Source organism: Typopeltis vanoorti, chromosome 4 (assembly GCF_054136105.1).
Source record: "Typopeltis vanoorti isolate ZY-2024b chromosome 4, IOZ_Tvanoo_1.0, whole genome shotgun sequence".
Taxonomy (NCBI): Eukaryota; Metazoa; Arthropoda; class Arachnida; order Uropygi; family Thelyphonidae; genus Typopeltis; species Typopeltis vanoorti.
In genome coordinates, this window is record NC_143552.1 from 29,927,894 (window position 1) to 29,952,364 (window position 24,471).

The 24,471-nt window shown below is 37.3% G+C and overlaps 1 protein-coding gene across 2 annotated transcripts in view; it reads right to left on the reverse strand.

Moving 5' to 3' along the window:
- The window catches only part of hfp (Poly(U)-binding-splicing factor hfp), a 370,731-nt gene that overhangs the window by 306,768 nt on the left and 39,492 nt on the right, over positions 1 to 24,471 (reverse strand). For both annotated transcript variants that reach the window (XR_016548237.1, XM_090391729.1), the window contains exon 3: positions 12,813 to 12,935. Coding sequence is in view for 1 of the 2 variants with exons in the window: in XM_090391729.1 (XP_090247855.1) it covers positions 12,813 to 12,935 (123 nt within the window). In the remaining variant the exon portion in view is untranslated. The remainder of the gene's footprint in view (positions 1 to 12,812; positions 12,936 to 24,471) is intronic.

Sequence of the window (24,471 nt, forward strand, 5' to 3'; positions counted from 1 at the left end):
GGTATCATATAAACCATTTTTACAGAGCCTCTGGTCTTTGTTCCGAACAGGCATTCCTCATGATAACTTTCTTTCATTCACTGTACCTTCCTATCAAGTGCCTATAATGCCAAAAAAGATTAACAAAATAATTGTTCCACACACCTCTCAACATGCTGATTATAGTAATAGTTTTACTATTCCCTATATCCAGGGAATCTCAGAAAAAATGGCCAGAAGTTTAAAGAAATATAATCTCTGCACCACTTTCAAATCTCATACAAAGCAGGCTACCGTTATCAATTCCCTTTCCTATTTCTCTGTTCCAGGAGTTTCGGAATCTGCAACAGATTTACAAAACCAACCAAATCTAAATAAATATGTTTGTGTGAAACTTCCCAAGAGTTGAGAAAAAGTAATTTTAGACCAAGCCCAAGAGCCAAGACTAGCTACCAGCAACCATGGAGGGTGCATCCCTATTAGGACGTAAGGCTTTTAATATAACCTCTTTCACTTGTGTGTGTGTTTTTGAGTCTGTCACTACAATTTTTATATTGTATTCAAGATAACGTCTCTCTGACAGACAAAATACTGAAACCATTAATCCTGGGCTTAATTATTTAATTATGCCGTTTTTATTCTCTTCACTACAGAAATGAATAAAATTTTATGTCTCTTGCCTATATATGATTTTCAAAACATTCTTTGGTGGGGATTCTGAAACCCTTGATTTAATGCTATCAAAACTCAATCTCGCCTTATTTCTCAAAAAAAAAATTCCTCCTCCCTGCTACTTTTGACAATACCCATAATCTTTTTAACAGATGAGATTTCTCTTGTTGATGAACCTCCAAGTCCTTCTTGGCATTTGTATCAATTATCTCTTCTTCAGCATGCAAGAAATTAGGTTAATCTTTTAGCCCAAAATTATTCTTGACTCTACTGTTCTGAAACACTTCTCAACTGTACAGAAGCAATTAGGTAGATAAATAACTATCACTCAGTGATTCACTCCACACTCAGATGTTAATTTTTCTGCTGCATCCATTTTCTACATATATTTCTGTAATCACATTCCACTGAAATCAGCCTTGTAATTCTCTCACATTCCTGTTAAGACAGTTGCAGTAGCCATTCCATTCATAGTTCAAGCACAGACTTGCAGAACAAATTTTTCTTCTGCTTTCTTTACCGTTCTTCCTTAGGAAGAACCTCCCTATTTGTTTGATTTTCTAAAAAACGTACAATCTGCTAGTTTTCAAATCTAATACTTCTCAACTTTCTGCTGACCTAGAGACCAAGATACTAATGCTGAACGATGCTGATTATAATAAGGCTAAAGAACAGAATGTCATCAATTATATAAATCAGTGTAAATCAAGAGCACATATAATGTCAAAGATATGCAAGATTCTCTGAAGGAATACTAGAAAATATGAATTTTACTTTTATTGAAAATTGCAATTTTGAGTATGTTTCAAGTGTGAGGTGATGAGGATTTTCTTGTTTTGTATGATGCCCACACAACATTGGGCTTTTTAATTCAGCTAAACTCAACATCTGTCAGGCATTATAAAAATGTATTGCTCATTTGTGATTACTTTCTGGTAGTATGACAGCATCATGTACAGTTTAATTTAGTTATTATTATTGCTGTGTGTAAGAAGACAGCTCCAATGTTTCTTACTGATAACTGACCAGACACTAAAAATGAGAGTTACTCAAAAGAAATTTCAGAGTTCCCCAGAACAAGCTGTTAACAATACTCAAAACTAACTTCATATCAAACAAGTATGCAAACTGTATACTTAACTCTCTCCTCCCATATTAGTTTCCTGTTCCATAAAATCATTAAGAAAAAAAACAGAAAAATCAACGATTATTCAACAGAGTAAAGCATGATTTTAAAAAAAATACTAAGTGGATGCAAAATATGAACTCTTAGTGTTTCAACACTAAAGGAAAGTTTTTCTTCCCTTAGTTTTCCATAAGAATGAGGAAGTTAAAAAAAAAATTAGTTCTGCTGCTTTTTTTTTAATATTTTTGAAATTCCTGTTATTAGAGCAACAGTTAATCCCTATGCATCTAAATACCTATCCCTGACCTATTGCCAAAGTAAAAAAACAGGAGACCAGTCAAGAGACAGGTAAACTAACACAGATGAACAAATCATTCTGGGAGCTATTAAATTCATAATTCTGTATGGGGAAAATATTAAGGGAACATATACTGCCAAAAATTATCTAAATTACACTAACTACAATATCTCAACATAATAATTTAGATGTGGTTTGATCATTCAAAGCCTTGATTAGATCACTACTATGCACAGATCTAATTGGTTGGATTTCTGAAGGAATGTTCTGAAGAAGTCCAGAAGGGTATGAAATGCTAGTTATCAGGTTCAACCAAAGGAATGTGAAGAGCGCAGAGTAAGTTGACAGAACAAGTGATATTGGAGCGACATTAAAATATAAAGTAAAATGAGCTTACTAGACAGATACATGATGAGATGATTTAAAGGATAAAAAGACAATGAGAAAACAAAATCATTCCTGGAACTATATGAGCAAACAATAAAGTAAGGAAGAGATTTTCTCTACTTTTTTTTTTTTAACCTAGAAGAGCGGTAGGTAGTCTAAGTAGTTGAAAGATGTGGCAAACGCAAGAATGTGGATGAATTTAATGCTCTTATGTTAAGCAGTGAAGTCATTATGTCTTCAGTGGAAAGTTGCGAGTTTATGGCCATCTATAACAATCTTTTTATCACAATGATTCTAACCAAAAGGATACAAAAATTAATAATTTAAGTTAATAATTTATGATCTTTTTGCAGCCCAACTTTAATCATTATGTTGAATCCCATTTAAATTTATGTAATTATTTACTAAAAATATGCCAAAAAAAGTTGAGATGTGCAGGAATCATCCATGTATGTTTGAATAAATGTGGAGTATTCTGGCTGCCCCAAAGCACATGTCTGTTATAAGTAGTGCTTATTTTTCAAATTACTGAAATATCACCTTTGAAATGACACTGGATGCAACGAATGTTCTGAAGAAGTCCAGAAGGGTATGAAATGCTAGTTTGAAAGTGCAGAGAGAGAGAGAGATGACAGAAAAAGTGAAATCGGATAATATCACCTTCAAATGATAATGGATGCACATAACCCTCACAATGAAAATGATTTTACATTAAAACAAATCTAATATTCATTATGAGTGAAAATAAAAACCAGTGTTATATGTGAAATATTTTAATTAATATGTCATAAAACCATAATCTGAGAAGAATGAATTTTAGGAACTGGATATACCTGAAATTAAATTTAAAATATTAAATGCTCAACAAAATATTTGAGACCTTTTACATTAGACAACACCTCACCAACTGGCAAGTAGTTCATATCTGCCCTCACAATCCAAAATCCTAAAATATGTTATCTGAATCCAATCATCACACGAGTAAAGAGGTGTACAAAAATAGAGAAAACATGATCCTAAGTATTATCTCCTGTAATAAGTAATATATAGAGGAGATATAATATTCATTTGTTTAACTCTTTAGTTAAGAGTAGGATACTAAGTTGCATAACTAGAATACATTAAGGGATGAATAAAACATCACTTATCCTGCTATTCCATTAACTCCCTAGGAACTTGCTATGGATATCATATCATTCTTGTAGACAATTATAGAACTATCTATCATAAAGAAAATATTAATGCCTTTTATACAGAGATAAAATGTCATAAATACTAGAGACCTGTTACTACAGCCTTCAAGCTGCAGTTCCTGCTACCAAATGAGCAAACATGTCAACACGTGTATGCACACACATACATTGCAAAACAAATAATTCAAGAAATAATTCTGAAAAAACCATAACAATTCAGCGATGGCACAGGAAAGAGAAATTGTGATAGTTGGTGTGTTTTGAAACTAATTTTGCCAGATTGACTAAGATCATAGTGATGAACAGGACTCAACAAATTATGCTTCTTCTCATGTTCAAAAATGTACTTGCCTAAGACCAACCCCTCCACCCCCACTCTATTTTATTAATGATATAACCCAATAAATCATAGGAGATCCATGAAATGATTTAGAGGTGCTGTACAGTGGTTGGAGAATTTTTTTATTGAATAAAAGATTCCATTTTTTTCTAGTCTGCAGCTACTTGCCAGCTAGCAAAATCTACTTATCACATAAGTGAGCAAAAGTATATTTATGGAATCCTGGTGATAATCATTTATTCCTTCCGTTCAGTAAGGAATGCAGACTGTTGATACTTTTTTTTTTCTTAATAGGACATCTTGCAAATTCTGAAAAAACAGTACATTTTGTTATTAAGATTTTTTTTTTTTTTTAATACTTATAAAGCTAAAAGGATGACATAAGCTGGGTATTTATTTATTTTTTTAATACCTTATGAAATGGGGTGAAGCCCAATGTCGATATCTAAGTTGTTTTCTTTATTTTAACTCAAAAACAAACTTTTAGAGTTACTTAAAGTCAAAAATTATGGATTTACAGAATTGGTTAAACATTTTACTTTGTCAGTCAGCCTCCTGGTCACTCACTCACTTAACAATATGTGATGTGGTTAACTGTATCAGAAGATTTTGCTGTGCAATCTTAAATTTAATTCCTTAATGGAAAACAATTAATCGATTAAATACAATAAAGATATGATGCATAAAGTTCTGCATTACTTGGCATTTTTTAAATATATTTTTATTCTGTACATTTTTTCATTATTTTAAACACTTTTTAGTACCTTGAATCTCTTGTGCTTTGTTCCAAACAAAGTAAAAGCATATAGTTACAATGATGGGCAGTTGTTGAACATACTGTTCTTGTACAAAATGTTTTAGTAATCCATATAACACAATGAATTTAAAATTTAATTATGGTTACTAATTATATGAAGAGCCAAAGGCTTCAATATAATTAGTAATTTATTAGAACACCTTCTTGGCAATTCTCAGAGAAAGGATGTAAGTTCTGTTCGCTACAAACTTGGTATTAACTAGGTCCACCTACTCACTGATGAGACATCAATAAAGGTTGAAGCCGGTATGGGTAGTGACCTTCTCTCATAATGTAGAACAGTAATACAGCACCTAGGAGCTAAGTTCACATTATGGGTAAATACCAAGAATAGTTATCGGAGCTTGCTCCAACCTTACTATGAGTTGCCTCAGTTTGCACTACCAAATGGGTCAGGTGCTGCACTATCCAGGTATTTGCTAACGCTTGGAATCGCCGAACTTTATATAGTTTCTATATTTGGAATGAAACTCTTTGAGTTTCTTATTCGGCTAAGAAACAATATGGGATGTGATATCCCTTAACTTAAATCTAATTATGGTGTTGGTAGCTAATACCAGAAATAAAATTTTCAAATCAACCAATATGAAAAATAAAATAATAAAGAAGAAAAAAACAGCAAATGAGGCAAAGAAGAGAAAGAGGATACTAGGTTTGGTATCTGAAAAAGTAATATACTTATATATTCTATGAATTAAGGCTATGCATACTGAAGTATGTTTAAAATGTGTTTATTCCTGATTTGAGAATTATTTATTATTTTATATTATTACCTGAGAATGGATTTTTTTTTTTTTACTTCTGATATTATTATTGTATGGGCACATCCATGGAGTATGAAGACCCAAACTATCCACACAATCTATCATACCTCTCTCCTTGAACCCATTAACAGACAAAGCATTCACAAATGACTCTGGAAATCCATTCCACTCATTCACAACTCTCCAAGCAAAAAATCTAATCCTCACACCCCTACTAACCACATCTTTATTCAACTTCTGGGGATGACTTCTTGTTCTCACTCCCCATCTAACCAACTTCAATCCAATCATATCCCGTCTTTTTCTCTGATCAACCAATTTCTGCAAATACATACACTCAATCTATCTCATGGGAAACATTCCACAGACCACTCATCATCTTGGTCTCTAGCCTCTGAATTTTCTCCACCACTTCCTCATCCCAAAAGAGCCAGACCAGAATGAGCATGGTAATCCAATCATATATTTCTAAACTTCAGCAATATATGCTCTAAACTTTAACTGTCTCCACCACCACTAAATCTCTAGTTTCATCTATTTCCTGGGATATAGTTCTATCAATGTTGTACACAGCTTGTAATCTATTTATCCCAAAATGCATAACATTACATTTCTCCACATTAAACTGACAACTGTTATCTTTTGCCCATACTGACAGCCTATTTAAATTGTCCTGCAAACTCTCCACATATCGCCTTGATTACTATTACTCTATCTAATTTTGCACCATCAGCAAACATTGAATATTTCCTTCCAAGTTATCTCCTATATCATATGTACAAAATAAACAGTACCGGTCCAAGCACTGAACCTTGCAGTACACAACTAATCACCTGTTGTTACTTTGATTCTGCCCCTCCATAGACCACTTTTTGATATGTCCAGCAGCCACTCTCTTATCCATACAACCAGTGTCATATCTATCTCCATTTGTTCTAATTTGCATAACAGTTCCATGTGGTATTCTGTCAAATGTCTTGGGAAAATCCAGCAGAATCATCGTATAGCTATTTCCTTCATCCAACTCAGCTGTTACTCTATTATAAAAAAAGTTAGTAAATTACTAAGACATGACCGACCCATTACAAAGCGATATTCCCCCCCCTCATATATTATCACAGTTTTATCCATGCATTCTTGAATTATTTTTTGACCAATTTTTCCAGTACTTTTACCACCATGCTAGAGAATTTGCTACTAGTCTTATAACCTCCTTCATGCAAGAGAATTAATTTTTCCCCTTTCCACTCCCTTGGAACTCTACCACACTTGAATTAAAGTACCTAGTCAGAGGTTGCCAGTTCCCTTGCACCATCTCGCAAAACCCGAGCTGATATCCCATTTAATTCTATAGCTGTATTTACACTGAGATTCTGCAATATCTTAACCACCTCCAATTTATCCACCTCTGTTTCTACATCAGTGTCTGTCACATATGTTACAACAGTAACCACTAGTTGGATGATATACCTTTGCAAAGTTATCACTCAGTAACTCAACTATTTTAGCTGCTTCTCTCACCTCGTGACCATCGCTCATTAAGGTTAATCTTCCATAATTCTTCCCCTTACTTGTCACTTAACAAAAGAACTCTTTGGGATTTCCTTTGGCTTGCTCAACTAGATTCCTCTCATAATCTGATTTTGCCTTCCCTGCCATAATGGTCACCTTTCTTGCCTGAGTCCTTGTATTGTTCATGAGTTTGCTGGTCACCTTTGTCCTTATATATCCTCCACAGCATTTTCTTCTTCTGCAGCTTATGCTTAATGATATTACTCATCCATCTAACTCCTACCCGATTAACCCTCCTTACCTTAGGTATACAATTTAATCTTGCTTCCTCTAGTTGAACTATCTCCCATGCACTACTAACATCCTTACCTTGCAGTGTTTTATGCCTTGGCACAGATTTAAACTTCCTCCTAAGGTTGTCATAATCACCTACATTGTAGTTCCACATATACTCCTTGACAGAACATTCCTCCTGTTTTACAATCTCCCAAGTCAAGACTGCATGGTCACTTTCACCAATCAGAGGCAATGCGGCCACTTTGGTTAAAGATAGCTCTTTTCTTTCCTGCCATGTGATCTTTCTTCCTTCCAGTCTATATCACTATACAGACTGGAAGGAAGACCTGTACTCATTATACTGATTGGCTGATACATGTCTTCCAGATCATCCATCAAAATGTCTAACTGGCCTTGATCTCACACCACAATGCTTCAAATGAAGAGCCATCCTTCCACTTATCTCCTATTTTTTTGCACTGCTATCTGCTATCAGCAGTATCCCTCCCACCATCCTATCTTCCCTGAAAATACTAAACCCTTCATATTTTATCCATGTAACTCACCATTTGCTGTTAGCCAAGTCTCACTAATGCCTATAACTTTTGGTGAGGTAACACTAACCAATGCCAAAAACTCCTCCTCTTGTTCCTGATACTTCTGACATTAGTATATAGAAACTGCAGCATCCCTTTAGGTCACAACCCAGCTTTACTTCCTGAATTGACTACCCTATTCAATATTTTTGCATGAGAGACTAGATACCACACTTGGTCATTCTCACACTCATTCGCCTCATGGATGCCTTCACACAAACTCACCTGATTGCACCCTAAGTTTTCCTGAATTTGCACTTCAGCATGGTCGGTGAACAAAGCTGTCTCCAGACACCTTACACCAAAAACATTTAGATCCGTATGGTATTCTGTCAAATGCCTTTCCAAAAACCAGCAGAATCATCATGTAGACACTTAATTTATTCAACTTGGCTGTCACTGTATTATAACAAAGTAAGTAAATTACAAAAGCATGACTGACCTACTACGAGACTTCCTTTTAAAAAAAAAAAAAATCCCAGAGTAAATTGATGAATGCTTTATACAATCAAAGAAAAATTCAGATTGGTTATTCCATTTGAACAGTGGCAATCATTTGAAGACCAAGGTGTTAGGAAGACAATAAAAAAAAAGATTGAGATCAACTGTTTAACCAAATACATAAAAAAAAAACTGCAATCAAATTACAACATACCTAAAAATCAATTCTGAAAGGGCTAAATGCTGGAAATTTGAATCTTGTCAAAATGACAGTCACGTGTTCTGGTCTTATCAGAAAGTCATAACTTTGGTCTAACCATGCCAGCATCTTTTTTGAACTCAGCTGGATAATGGTGCAAGAGCAAGTTATCCATGAGAAAAACCAATCTACTAGCTTCCTATTTTACTACTAATTCCTGCACTAATGATCTTGATAAATATCATCTTGCCATTATTACTAGACAGCTATCCAACATTATCCTCCTGAATAACATTTGTGCCTCATTTGATCCCCCCCCATAAAGCAATCAGAAAAATCTTGTTCAAACTGATACCAATAATTTTCCTGGTCCTGATGGCATTCTTCCCATCATTGTAAAGATCTGCTCCAGAGTTTACTCTTGTTCAGTGGCCTTTTTTTTTTTTTTTAATTCTCCCCTATTCTACTTATATAAGAGTCGTCCAAAAACTAAGGAACAAACCACATTTTACTTAAAATAAAAAAAATGTTACGACTACAGCCAAATGCGAACATAAATTTATTGCCAGCATACTACTAAATTATATTACACAAAAAATGTGTTATAAATTTCATACAAATTAAATTGCAATACATTTTTGGCAAAAATTACAAATTTCCTAAGGACATAGTTAAGGAATTAATGTACAGTGCTTACAGAAAACTATGTGAAGAGACATTTCAGTATGGAATATGCTATACCCGAACTGTGATGCAGCTCTCACATCGTACCATGCTTACCACCAAGTGATTCAAGAGTTCTTGAGGCAAACTGGCCCACTCCCCCCTTTCAGAGCAAGGATAAGGTATTGTTTGTTTGTTTTCTGGAGGGGAATGTCAAGCAGCAATGTCTCCCTATTGCATTTCAAATCTGTTCCATAGGGTTGGAATCTGGGGAGCACTAGATTCAATTAATATCCCCGATCTCCAGAAGTATTTCCACTGCTTGCACTTATGCTGCGTGGCATTGTAATCCATCAAAATGAATTCTTTGCCTACAATGCCACAGACCAATCAAACGAGACATTGAAGAACTTCACTGCAGTATCATTCACCAGTCGTCCCATTAAGTATAATGCCTCCCCACACCATGACCCCAGCACTGACGTATCTATGCCTTTCAAAAACATTCTTGCGATGGTAAGCAGTACCCACTTTTGCACCAGGTCAAGTGTCGTCTAGAATCGGAGTAAAAACTAAAACGATTCATCTGTAAAGATGTCCAATTAGTCCAGTGGTGTCTTTTCCAATTTTTATGGATATAACACTACTGAAAACATTCTCTATAATGAGCTATGAATAAAGGGACACAGACTACATGCCTTCAGGTGTATAGGCCTACTTATTGCCGACATCTTGTCTCCGTTTGTCAAGATATCCGTGTTCCTGTGCTTGAATGGAGCTGACCTGTCGTGGTACACTGATTACAATTTGCTGTTATAAAAAATTTGTCTTCATGCTCCATGTTACAGCAAGAGCGATCTCTTAGCAAACATCTGGAACACATTCCATTGGTTTGAAATGCTGCCCAGGGCCTGGGTGCAATGCTATGTGAGATTCCAAACTCTCTGGTAATTCAGTTGCCTTCTTCAAGCTTTACAATAATTCTTTCCCACATGAAAAATCATCTAGATGATGTCTTTGAGACATTACAAGACATCCAAGTTTGCAACATTATTCCTTCACGAAAAGAGCTTCCTTCAAACAGAATTCACTTAGCACAGCCTTTTAGTTGAGTGCTACCATGTGAACCCTTTGCACCTGATTCGAAAATTTGCAAGTGTACTTTCTACTCGAAATTGTTAGTAAACAAATTGCCACAAGTTATTTTTTTTGAATTTGTGGTTGTATTCTCCAGAAGAAGTATTCATGTTTAGGTTTTTGACACTAGTGTATATACACTACAGCTTGTAAATTAGCCCACATTCAACTCCTAGGAATGAAACCAAACCATTGTTATCAAATCACCATCTGGTTTTCTCTAAATTTAATTCTACTTAAATAGGGAAAATCATTAACAAATTCTACAATACCCAAGAAACCTCTGAACTAATAAATGCTTGTTGGTATGGATTCTTCCACTGTCACCTAAAATGGGATCTTATGTTATCCATCTTTGGACAAATACTATGAAAAAATTTGGGGAATTGCAAGTGGGTGCACTCGATATCTCTAAGGGCATTTGTTCAGATGACATTCTCCAGTTGACTACAAATCTAATTCATAATTTTGATGATGACAGTACCCTGTATGCATGCTTCTCACTTGACACTTTGTACTACACAAATCACCAAAAATTCCAGAATTCTCTACTCCCAAACTCCAAATCTTCACCCCATTCTTCAGTAGGGTTCTGAAAACCTCATTGTTAGTAAAATTCAATCCTGTTACTTGCAAATAAATAAATAAATCATTTCCTTCCAGTATTACCTTTGACATTTTTTTGGCTGAATGAGAATTTAACTCTCATCTTGTCCAAAACAGAAGTTTAACCCTAGACTAGAAGGTTTCTGCCTAATAACCTTCTAAGTAATAAACAATCACCAGTATGGATTATGCAATTGTCAATCAACAGGGAATCATCTGCCATATGTTATTCACCTTTGGATAAATGTTATAGAAAAATATGGGCAATTTCATATATCACAAAGGTCAGCATATTGCCACCAAAAAAGACATCTTCTCTAGACAGAGGAAATAAAAAGTGCTATTCCTTTAATTTTCTCAAATCATGTAAGAACACATGAGGCCAGTAACTAACTTTTTTTTTTCTTCCTTCATTCCATCAACCGCTGCTCTTTAGAATAGCCTTCCCATACTGTTTTTCTGAACGAATACAAATCCTAAATTTTCAAGAAACATGTCAATAGATTCCTTCTTTCTCTTTAACCATCTCCCCACACAAGGCACTGTTGTATTATAGGTTATGATGACCTTATGAATGTATGGAGTTAAGGAGAAAAAAAAAAGAAATCAAGCCTTCTCATCTTTATCATGGCCATTGGGTTAAACTTCTGACCATGTCTTCACCTCTCTCTCACACACACACACTATTATGACATCATCCAATGACAAGACTGCCTTCCTGGCATTATTCTTATATCAAGCTCCTGACATGACAAATTACCTCTCACTTTACCAAGAAATGTTCACTGCATGCATCCTCTGGTCTTTTATCATTAAAGACATCAGAAGAATCATGAATATCAATGAAGCGTCTGGTTCTGATGTCCCCAGCTGTGCTTAACCTTGTGTTTTAGAATTAGCACCATTGTATATCATCTTTACAATCATTCAATTTCATCTGGAATCTATCCCACAGCATGAAAACAAGACTATATTCAACCCAATCCAAAGAAAGAAGATAAAACCCAGCCAAACTACTGTCGAACTGTACTTCCCTTGGCTCTACTAAGAATCAGAGAAAGTCATCAACAGCCAACTCCTTTACTACTGGAGGTCCACCACTTAAGATTCTGCTATTCTAGATCCATGGATTTTCCTCACCATCATCACAACCTATGGAAAAGTTTTGTGAAACCCATGTGTCACTCTGGACATTTAATTGGGCCTTGCACTTATGCTCTACCATCCACACATCGCAAAGGATTGATGATTTTCTGTTTTGTTGTTTACCATGCATTGCATTTTTTTTTTTTCTTCCTTTTCAGATTTCTCCAAAGCTAGAGTACCCTAGGTTTAGTTTGGTTTATTTGGATTTACAGCTGAAGCAACTCAGGCTATGAGGTCAGTGTATTATGTCTGTTAATTGCATGTATGCTAATGGCCAGTTTTCCTGCTTTGTGGAATGAAAAACTCTGCCATATATATGAGAAAATACCTCAGAGCATTTTGTCTTTGCTTTTTCCCCTATTCACTAATCCCAAATCAGTGTTCATATCCTAAGCTATAAGATCTTCCATAAACATTGATTTCCTTGCAATATTTCAGTGGGGTGAGAACAACCTTTTCACATAGTCAATACCAGCAACACATATTTCTGTCTTATTTCATGCAAGAAAGACCATGACTCACATCAATGTCTCAATCATGTCCATCTATCCACTAGAATCTGCATTCCTTAAATTGGTTCACCTACACACAGTATTCCATATATGATCCAATCAAAGCCTTATACAATTAAAAAAAAAAAAAAAAAAAAAAAATCCTTACTCTGACATATCAGTGTTCTCTGCATTAAAATGTCTCCAAAATTTAGGTCCTTATCCACCAACACCCCAGATCCCTTATCTTCTCCTCCTCTAAGATACGAGAGTGGTGTGAAACGTTCTCGGCCTAACAATGAAAAAATGAATTTATAATTTCAAAATTATTTTTATGTCTGTGAGGTTAGCCTAGTGGCTGTGCGCTTCGCAACCACATTTAGATCTTGAATGAAAGAATTATAAAAAAATTAATTTATTCAAGATTTAACAAGTCTAACATATCAACAAGGAGAAACTTGTACTTAAGCAAACAAAAGGATTGTAAATAGAGCTATAAATACCTTTAAATTAAATTAATTTAAAGGTATTTAAATTAAAATTTATAATAAATACCTTTAAATGTAGATTTATAAAAAGAAAACTTGTTTATTCAAATCTAAGTAAAGATTTCCAGTTTGTAAAATGTAACTATAAAAGCGTATTCTATGTGAAATGTTTATCAAGATGTAAACAAAAGTCCAAAGTTTGCGGTCGAACCGTTCGGGTGAACGTTTGGCTTGAGGCATATGCATTTACATGGAAAGTGGTGCTAGCTCATTTTCCCGGAAGACGCTACGTGGGGAAGAACGTGGCAGTAAAGAGGAAGAAGAATAAAAGGGGTTTGCTCCCCTCTCCCAAAAGCTTTTTGTTTTTTTTCTCCTGACCTTTTCTGGATGTTTTACATGGTTGGACATTGGGCCTCTCTCTCTCTCGCCTCCTGATGGATTCCGGATTGCCCTGAGATGTTAGATGTTGGCACCTGCAGTTCTAGTGCCCTGACTAGCTATCTCCTTGGGACGAAATAGCTGAACTGGAAGCTCTGACGACGACAAGCGGCAACAGAGCCAGACAGATGTGGGCACATCGCCAAACGTTCGGTAAACCAAATAGGATGACCTCTATGAGTAACCACATGGATAAAGGCCAAGCAGAGATGTTCTGACCCCAATTCAAGGAAGAAGGATCGAGCTGTGTAAGACGAAAATGTGATTTAAGTGACGAATCTGTTAATCTTCCTAAGAGCTGGTAACGTACAGAATTTTGTTATTTCTTTCCCACTTAGAGTGAAGAAATGTTATATAGTTAGTGAGCAAGAACAATGTAGTATAGAAATTTTAGGTGATTATCAATGATAGCAGTGGCTTAACTCCACTGAGCATTTTGTTAGAGAAAGTTTATAGATGATTTGTGACAGGTATATTATGTGAATAACTAATGCAATTTAGAAGAGAACTGAATGGATGAAATTTAAGACTTGTATAATGTGTAGTTTAGTGCTTAATCTTATAGAAGGAGCTAACGATTGTATCCATTTGTGTTTTAGTTGGTTTAACAAATTCTTTACTTTGGAATGACTTAAAAATTGACTGAGTGCATGAGTGTAAATGTATAACCTTAAGATCTCAATAAATGTGCTTTATGTTTTGTACCTGACATTAGCCTGAGAACGAATTCAAATTACCACTCATAAAAGCGGAACCTAAGCGGAGTAGAGTAGATGTTTAAGTGCCACAATTGCACACGATATTAAACATAGTTGACATTGAGAATTTCGGTGCTACGAGTAAGTGTTAGATTCTTCACCTCTGTATGTTATCTGAGAGAGTTTCCCCTGGTTAAGAATTCTTTCTAACCTAAAGATATTGGCTGGCGCAGCATAACAAATAAATGTGCCAGTATCTGATCGGGAGACAATCTCAGACAGTAATCACAAAGGATATTGTCCATAACAAAAGGTAAACCCTTTGTCCAAGTAATTGATACACGTGATTAATCTAGAAATCAGCCAGATATATTGATAGTCTTTCTATATCGTGTACTGAAGGCAAAAATTTAGGTTTAGATCTTGAGAGTAATTAGGGTAAAAGCAAAGTTTAGATCTAAATAAGGAAAACTAGTATAAAATAAAACAAAGCCACAAAAGTGGTGACGTAACAATGGGAAAGAGTGTCCTAGGTTCGATTCCTGTCAGTGTTGTTAGGAGTTGAAGGATCTTCCTCAGCCTATCCTGGGGTTTTTCATCCTGCAAAGCAAGCAAACCAGCCTCGAGAACTCAACATCATGAACATCGGATACACCGGGGCATAGGATTGACCACCTTATCTTGTAAACGGTTTGAGGTCATATGATAAATTAATCCTCAACACCGCAAGGTAAAAGGAAGATGAGATGAGAGGAGAGGAGATGAAATTATTTTTATTTTTCAACTTTATCTCCCTTAAGACTTCTTCTATTACAGCTTCTCCCACTTAAGTGGGGTCACTGTTTGTAATGAGTCTCCTCCACACTTTCCTGTCTTGGGCTGTCACCACATTCAAGTTCTTCATCTTCAAGTCATTTTCTACCAGCTCCCTCCATCTCTTCTTTGGCCGCCCACGCTTCCTCCTTCCTTGCACATCCATCTGCATGACCCTTCTTCCCACATATTCGTCCTCCCTCCTCATCACATGACCAAACCATCTCAACCTTGCCTCCTGTATTTTCGCTCCTAAGTTCGTAACTTTCACTGTTCCCCTGACATAGTCATTTCTCAGATGATACTTTCTGGTCACACCACACATCCACCTAAGCATTCTCATCTCTACTTCCATCCTGCTGATGTTATTTTTCCTCAGGCCCACAGTTTCTATAGCATATGTCATAGCTGGCCTCACTACTGACCTATAAATTTTGCCTTTCAGATTGATCGGCACCCTCTTATCGCATAACACTCCAGCCATCTCCCTCCAGTTCCTCCAACCTGCTTGTATCCTGCATCCCACTTCCTTCTCAGCTCCTCCATCTTCTTCCACTGTTGAACCTAAGTATCTAAAGTCTCTCACCTTCCTGATGACATTTCCTTCCAGCTCCAGATCTGTCTCCTGGCCACCGCCCACTGCGCAACACATATACTCTGTCTTACTTCTGCTCAGTCTCATACCTCTCTCTTCCAGTACTTTTCTCCATCTTTCTAGTTTAGTTTCCGCTTCTTCTCTTGAATCTACACACAGCAAGATGTCATCTGCATACAACATTGTCCAAGGTGCATCTTCTCTCACCTCCTCTGTTACCACCTCCATCACAATATTAAACAGAAACAGACTCAAGCCAACTGTTACTTGAAAACTTTCTGTCTGTCCCAAACAGGTCCGAACACTTGTCTTCACATTTCTGTACATTTCCCGCACCAACCTGACATATTTCTCCGGCACCTTCTTCTCCCTCAGACACCTCCAGACTCTTCTACGAGCTCCCTCCATCTCTTCTTTGGCCGCCCACGCTTCCGCCTTCCTTGCACATCCATCTGCATGACCCTTCTTCCCACATATTCCTTCCCATTTATCTCCCTTAAGACTAATACTTTTATTCCAGCGATGCTCCATCCCTTCCCTGTAACGGTTCTCAGTAAGATCTGCAAAATACCCCTCTACAGCTGCAATCACCTCTTGATTCAAAGAAGAACGCTGACCAGCGAGGAAGAGTTTTATTATTATTATTATTATTAAGAGAGACCTCCAGGGAGTCAGAGACTCATCGAGGGAAGCCACATACCACACACACCAGCTATCATACTTGTTGATTCAATTTTAACAGTATAGATGTGAACACAGTTTGATAAGAAAATAACTATTTATTAACTTAAACGCTAATATTTCACTGGTATTATATCCAGCATCTTCAGAGCATACAAACAAAGTTTGTTACAGTGGCGAAACAATTGCAACCCGGTATAACAGTGTGACTAGTATGAGTAATTGTAACGTGCAACACAAAGACTAAAGTCCTAATTACGAGCCATCTAAGTTTAAAGGGAAAAAACACATTAATTTGGTCTTAGGATGCTGTCTCCAAAATCTTTGGTAGATTTATACAGCCATACATGTTGAGGTTTAGAGTATGTTTCAGGGCTTCTGTTGATTCCAGGAACAACCTCTCTGACTTAAAAGCTTCTGTGCAATACTTTTGTTTTTTTTTCAATTGATCCTGTGTGCAGGGGCATCCAAAGCATGGTCTGCTAGACCCGACTTGCCATAGCAAAAGTGCCGGATATATTTTTGTGTTCACCGAAGCTGATGTCCACAATTCTTCCTGTCTGTCCATAGTAGGCTCAATGACAGGAACAGGGCACTTTATAGACTCCTGGATGCGATAAAGGAGAGAATCTGTCCTTAGGTGAACGGATGAGAGTTGCCAATTTCACATAAGGTTTAAATACAGTGAGTAGTTGGTGTTTGTTAAGCACCCTAGATATCTTTTTTTTTATCTGGGATAATATCGCACATAAAGAAATCAGGGCTCTAAATAATAACCACATTACTATAACCAAATCAGACAAAGGAAACGCAACTGTAGTGAGGGATACAACAGAATATGAAAACAAAATGCACGCACTTCTCCAAGACCAGTCAACATATCAAATTATAGATAGAGATCCCACCAACTCACAAAAGAATAAGGTATGCAAGTTATTGAACAAAGTCACTTCCTGGCCAAATGAAACAGTCAACAAACTCAAACCCCTCCACTTTAAAACACCCAGGATATATGGAGCTCCAAAAATTCCCAAAAAAGGTACACCTTTACACCCTATTGTAGATAGTATAAACAGTCCCACATATAAACTTGCTAAACATTTAGCCACACTACTAACAACTTGCACAAACAATTCTCCCTCTTTTGTTAAAAATTCTACCCACCTAAAAAGTATTTTAGAAAACCACACCTTAAAAAGTTCAGACTTAAGTAATTTAGTAAGTTAAGAAACTCATAACTTACTAAATTCGCAATTTTCCCCTGATATTTTTCGGCTGTTTAAATTCACAGTACAGGCAGGTTATTTTACATTGGAAGGGAAAATATACAGTTAGATGGGACAGCTATGGGATTCCCCCCCCCCCTCCCTTAGCCAACTTCTACATAGAACATCTGGAAAAGCTAGCTATCTACACAGCCACTCTCAAACCTAGTCTCTGCTACGCTATGTTGATGTGTTTGCTATTTGGCCACATGGCCGAGACACGTTGGATACATTTTTAGTGCATCTAAACATCCAACACCCTAAAATCCACTTTACAATGGAATTAGAAGCCAATGACTGCCTGCCCTTCCTGAATACACTTATCACACGTCTTCCAGAAGGTTCCTTATCATTCTTGGTTTATAGAAAACCCACACATACAGAGAGATATTTACACAAACAATCACACCATCACCCTTCTCAACAATATGGTATCTTAAAAACGTTAACCCCATAGAGCTAGAGCAATTTGTTCCAATGAGATTGCTCTCACTGCTGAACTTTCTCACCTGCATCACACCTTCCTAACCAATGGCTATAATCCCCATAAGATAGATAAAATACTGAATGCTCCCCAAAAATTCCCCCCCCCCCCACTATCTACCACAGAAGACTACAACAAAACTGTCACCATCCCAAACATTAAAGGAACATCTGAAAAGATATCTAGTGTGCTTAACAAACACCAACTACTCACTGTATTTAAACCTTATGTGAAATTGGCAACTCTCATCCTTTCACCTAAGGACAGATTCTCTCCTTTATCTCATCCAGGAGTCTATGAAGTGCCCTGTTCATGTTATCAAGCCTACTATGGACACAGACAGGAAGAACTGTGGACATCAGTCTCGGTGAACACAAAAAAATATATATACAGCACTTTAGCTATGGCAAATCAGGTCTGGCGGACCATGCACACAGGATCAATTGAAAAAAAAAAACAAAAGTACTGCACAGAAGCTTTTACAAGTCAGAGAGGTTGTTCCTGGAATCAACAGAAGCCCTGAAACAAACTCCAAACCTCAGCAAGTATGGCTGTATAAGATGCTGAATATCTTCTTCTTCATTCACTATGCCTTATCCCATGTTAAACGGGGTCGGCACACCGATCTTTAACCTTCCTCTTCCAAGTTCTCCAGTCCAAGGCGTCCTTTGGACTCCATCCTTTCTCCCTAAGATCCTCTGTCACCTTATCCCTCCACCTGAGCTTGGGCCTGCCTCTTTTCCTCCAACTCCATATACTCCACTTGTTTACCAACATACTCCTCACCCTTCCTCTCCACATGTCCGAACCACCTCAGCCTACTTTCTTGTATCTTCTTATGAATTGGTCCCACCTTAACCGTCCCTCTGATGTAGTCATTCCTTATCCTGTCCTTTTTTGCCACACCACTCATCCATCTCAACATCCACATCTCCACTACCTCCATCTTTCTCTCCTGTGCCTTTTTATAGGCCACGTCTATGCGCCATGAAGCATCGCTGGCCTCACCACCATCTTATACAGCTTTCCTTTCCTCTTACAACTCACTCTCTTGTCGTACAGGACCCCACTCATCTTCCTCCAGCCACATGTTATTCAGTGCTGTATTTCCTCATCCAAGTCACCATTCCTCTCGACGACCAACCCAAGGTACTTGAATTTCTTCCCTGAAATTAGCCTTTCATCCAGAAGTCGTATGATCATATCCTCATCACTCCCCATTGACATATATTCAATCTTCTCTAGGTTGATTTTCATGCCTCTCTCCTCCAACACCTTTCTCCACTCTCCCAGGGTATTTTCAAGCTTCTCTCGGGATGATTCGCATAGAACAATGTCATCGGCAAACAGCATGCTCAATGGTGCCTCCTTCTTGACATCCTCCACTAGTACATCCATGACCAGGTCAAAGAGGTAGGGGCTCAGAACTGACCCTTGGTGTAGCCCTACAACAATGGGGAACCCTTCTGCCATGCCGACACTAGACCTGAGTTTCTGTTCCCTCATACATCTCCTTCACCAACCTCACGTACTTCTCCGACCCCCCCTTCTTTCTCATACACCTCCATACCTCCTGCCTGGCCCTCCGTCATATGCCTTTTCCATCCCTGGAAAAGGCATACGACAGAGTGGCGATGATTAGCTATCATGCTTATTCTTTAATTCATTCACGCTGCTTGGACTCACAACATCCAAAGGCAATCCATTCCAACCATACACCACCCTCTGAGAAAAAAATCTAGCCCTCACACCTTTTGGCAGTCTTCATTCTCAGCTTCCAAGGATGCCCTCTTGTCCTTTCCCCACCCTCCATAAAATGAAAAATTCCATCAAATTCCATGAAATCCTGTATAACCCTTTCAGAAGTTTGTAAGTCTCAATCATATCACCACTCTTTATCTTGTTTGCTAGTGTCTGCAGTCTGCAAATTCTCAAGTTGTCTTCATAATAAGTATTCCACAATCCTGATATCATTTTTAACATTCTCCTTTGTACTCTCTCCAATATATCAGAATCATAACGGAAACCAGACGTGCGCACAATAGTCCAAGTGAGGTCTTATCAAGGCCTTGTAAAGAGGCAAAATAACATCCTTATCTTTACATATGAGTGTTCGTTTCAGGTTTGCAATTATCTTTTGAGTTGTATTGCAATCTTTGCCACATTGCTCCTGACCTTCAACTTCCTATCTATTAACACTCCAAGATCCCTAGCCTCCTAAGTTTCTTCTAGCCTAATCCCACTAATCATGCCGAAGTGAATGACTTTACATTTACTGACACTGAACTGAAACCCTTCCCATGCTCACAATTCCAGACTATCAAATCATTCTGCAAAAACTGCATATCAGCAGCATTCCTATTACCCTACCCATCTTTGCATCATCAGCAAATAACTGTATGTCACTTGTCAAATCCTTCCCAATATCATTAATGTACAGATTGAATAACAGTGGACTAAGCACTGATCTTTGTGGTATACCACTTGCTACCTTAAACCTTGTAGACTCAGATCCGTCATATACCACTTTTTGATATCTGTCTCAGTCAGCCATCCTCTTATCCATGCTAATATTGTATAACCAAAATTTTCTCCAATTTATGCAACAGTGCTACCATGCTGTATTCTGTCAAAAGCCTTTTAGCAAACTTCAGTAGTGTCATGGTGTATTCCTTCCCCTTGTCTAGTTCAATGGTAACATTGTTATAGAATGTGAGCAAGTTGCTAAAACATGGCCATCCCTTCAGTAAACCCATGTTGGTCATCGCAAAGTGGAGATTCAACGTCAGCCCATTTCTGAATGCGAGTCCTAACCAATTTTTCCAAAATCTTCACCGCCACTCCTAGGATACTAATTGGTCGATAGTCAGATACATCGGGCTTTGCACCACCCTTGTGCAATGGAATTACCATACATTCCTTCCATTCCTGCGGAATCTTCCTTGTTCTGAGATTCATATTATACAGCCTAGTGAAAGGAATGGCCAGTTTGGCTGAACACACTTTTAGCACACGTGCTGATATTCCATCAGTCTCTATTCCTGAATTCTTATTTAATTTGTGCAACAGCTCTAATACCTCGGCCTCACATACCTGCATTCCTTCATCTAGTGAAGAGGTAACAGTGAGCTCAATGTTGTGTTCACCATGTTGATAGCTTTTAACGAAATGGGCACTCATTAACTGAACAACCTCTTCTGCATCTGTAACCTTCAAGCCATCTGGATTTAGACATTATTCTTTCATAATCTTCTCTCTTTTACTTGCAGCATATAGATAGAATTCTTTTGGGTCGTCTTTAGCACCAGAGCCAGTTTCTTTTCATACTCAGACTTTGCTTTCTGTATAACAGTTGTGACTATTCTAGCCTGCTGCTTATAACGTTCATGACGGAGTTATGAACGTTATAAGCTTCATCCTTATGCAAATGGTATTCCTTCCACATCATCCTTTTCTTAGAAATCTCGTTTAATAAGATTACACATCCATTTGACTCCCACTCTATTTATTCTTCGAACTCTCAGAACTCATTTTGATATCGCATCATTTAAGTATTGTTTAATGATTGCCATGCACTGTCGATATTCTTTCTATCCAGCAACCGATCCCATTCCACAGAACTCAGTATACTCCTCAGTTGGTCATAATTTCCTGCTTTGTAGTTCAGCATGTAACCTTTTCTGAAAGGAACATTCATAAACTTAGTCACTTGCCAAATGAGTACCCGCATGATCACTGTCACATTAAATCTAACACTTTTGACCTCGAGTTCCTTCTATCACATGCGACTTGAGGAAGTTGTCCCACAACAGCTCGATAAATGCATTTTTCATGCTTCTCACGAGATTCTACTGCTACCCAATCAATAATTGGATAATTAAAGTCTCCCATTATGATTACTCTTTTCGTGCTCATCTTTTCTATTTGGTGATGCATTTCTTCATTACTAGCAACCGATCCACCAGGTCTGTAACAACACCCCACTATGTAATTTGTGTTGTTAGATTCCACCTCACACCAGATGGCTTCAAACTCACTGCCACATGAAATATTGTTAGTAGTATTACTACTCATAGTTCTCAACTCTCACTGGATTTAAGTCATTCAATATCAGTAGCAGCACTTCCCCCCTCCTCTCCAATCCTTTCTAAAAATACAGTACCCATGACACTCGATACCAGTTAGTTGGTCTGGTTTTGATAGCCAGGTCTCACTAATACCTACAATCTGAGGTCACAACATATTGATTAAGGCAATAAATTCTACCCCTTTGTTTCTGATACTCCTAGCATTTGTGCACAGAAATAATAATCTGCCTGAATGTTCTTTTGTATACTCTTCTTTGCAGTCTGCCTGACACAGTTGGACAACCTGCAGATCTCTATTCTTCTCTAATGCCTTATACATGTAGACATTTTCGCACACATGATGGGTCCAAACCGGACGAACACAAACCCAAAATTGTTCTTGCCTCATCAACATTTCCACGACAAAACCCATTCCTGTCATTAACACAGTTATATAACATTGTCGCTCTTACACTCACATTCACACCATTCCTCCCTTTATAATTTAGTTTCCCTGGCTCTGTGTTAGGTCTCATACCAGTTATTAGTTTTTCTCGACTCCTGATACCAAACGCATTCAGGTGTGGGCCATCCCTCTTATACAAATCCAATCATCCCTCAAACTCATCCCACAACTTTTGTTTTGGGAAGAGATAGCAGTCAGAGAGAGCCAAATCGGGAGAATAAGGTGAATGTTCCAACAATTCATAGTACAGATCCCTTAATTTTCCCATTGCCAAAACACCAGGTGCATTGCCCTGATGAAAATTGATTTTTTTCTTCTGCAATTCAGGTCTTTTCTTACGAATTTTTTTGCCTAGCCTGGTTAAAAGATCGGAATAATATTCCCCGATTATTGTTTTACCCTTTTCAAGATAATTAATAAACAAAATGCCTTTAGCATCCCAAAACACTGATGCCATGATCTTTCCTGCTGGTGGAACCAACTTTGTCTTCTTTGGTGCTGAACAACTGGCTTCTGTCCACTGTTTTGACTGTAATAAATAATAAATCCGAAGTAATAAATCGATGCACAAAATCAGTTTTATTCTTGCTAAAATGCTCCAAGCACTGTTCAAAGATTTTCATGTGAGTGCATTTTTGATCTACTATGAGCAAGCACGACACCCATCTTGCACAAAGCTTTTTCATTTGCAATTCTTCATGCAAAATACATCCTACACATTCTTTTAAAATGCCTAGTCTCAGCAATTTCACGCTTTGACCCGCCAGTCATCCAATACATATCGTGCACCTGATCAATGATTTCTGGTGTTGCTACACTTTTTAGACATCCTTCACGTGGATCAATTCATTTCAAGGGATACAGACAACACTTTTGCTTCAGACAGCTGTATAAAACAAACTACTTGATAGAATGTCTTGCAATTTCACATGGATGCTTATGACAGATGTACCAAGTTAGAAAAAAAAAATTGTGCCGATAATCTTGTCATCTATGGTTGAGAACTTTTCAAACTACCTTCGTATTCCCCGCAATCTCATATGCATTCCACTTGTGCTTTCCAAACTTTAAAACATTATACTTTGCACCATTGAACTGGCAGCACCATTCATTTGTCCATTCAGAAAGTCTATTCAAGCCTCCTTAAAAGGCTACAACATCCACTGTACTCCTCATAGTTCTTCCCAACTTTGAATCATCTGCAAACTGTATATTGTTATTCAAGGTCCTTCCCAATATCATTTACATATAAAGTAAACAGCAATGGCCCCAAAACAGATCCTTGGGCACATTTGGTGACTTGCCTCTTCTTTGATATCACTTCCCCATTTGTGGTCAACTGGGGAAGTAATAACTTGTAATCCTACAATCTAACTTGGCTAAATATATTACAAATATTGCCTCCCCAGCATTCAAGGTGTTAGGTTTTCCCTTTCACTCAGGGCATTACTTTATTTCGAAACAGCTATTAATTATATACAAAATCATAAAATCAACAAGTGAACTCTTTTCACATTTCAAGCTTTTTGCACACAGATGTTCGATTTCTAGTGCTTGCATTTCTATAAATATTTCTATGGTCTCTGTTCATCAGAAGTGGCACGGGTAATGCTCCCACTCTCTGCTAACTCTCATTTAAAACATGTGAAACAGCTACTAAACATTGCTTCTCAATTCAACTCTAAACTCCCAAAGCAAATTTTTCAATCTTTTGTTGTTTTTTTCCAAAGTTAAATTTTTCAATCTTGTCTGAAATTTTGCAGATCACCATTAGTAACCACAACAAAAAGAAAACTGGAGTTAATAAATAGTAACAAAAGCACAAGACTAAAC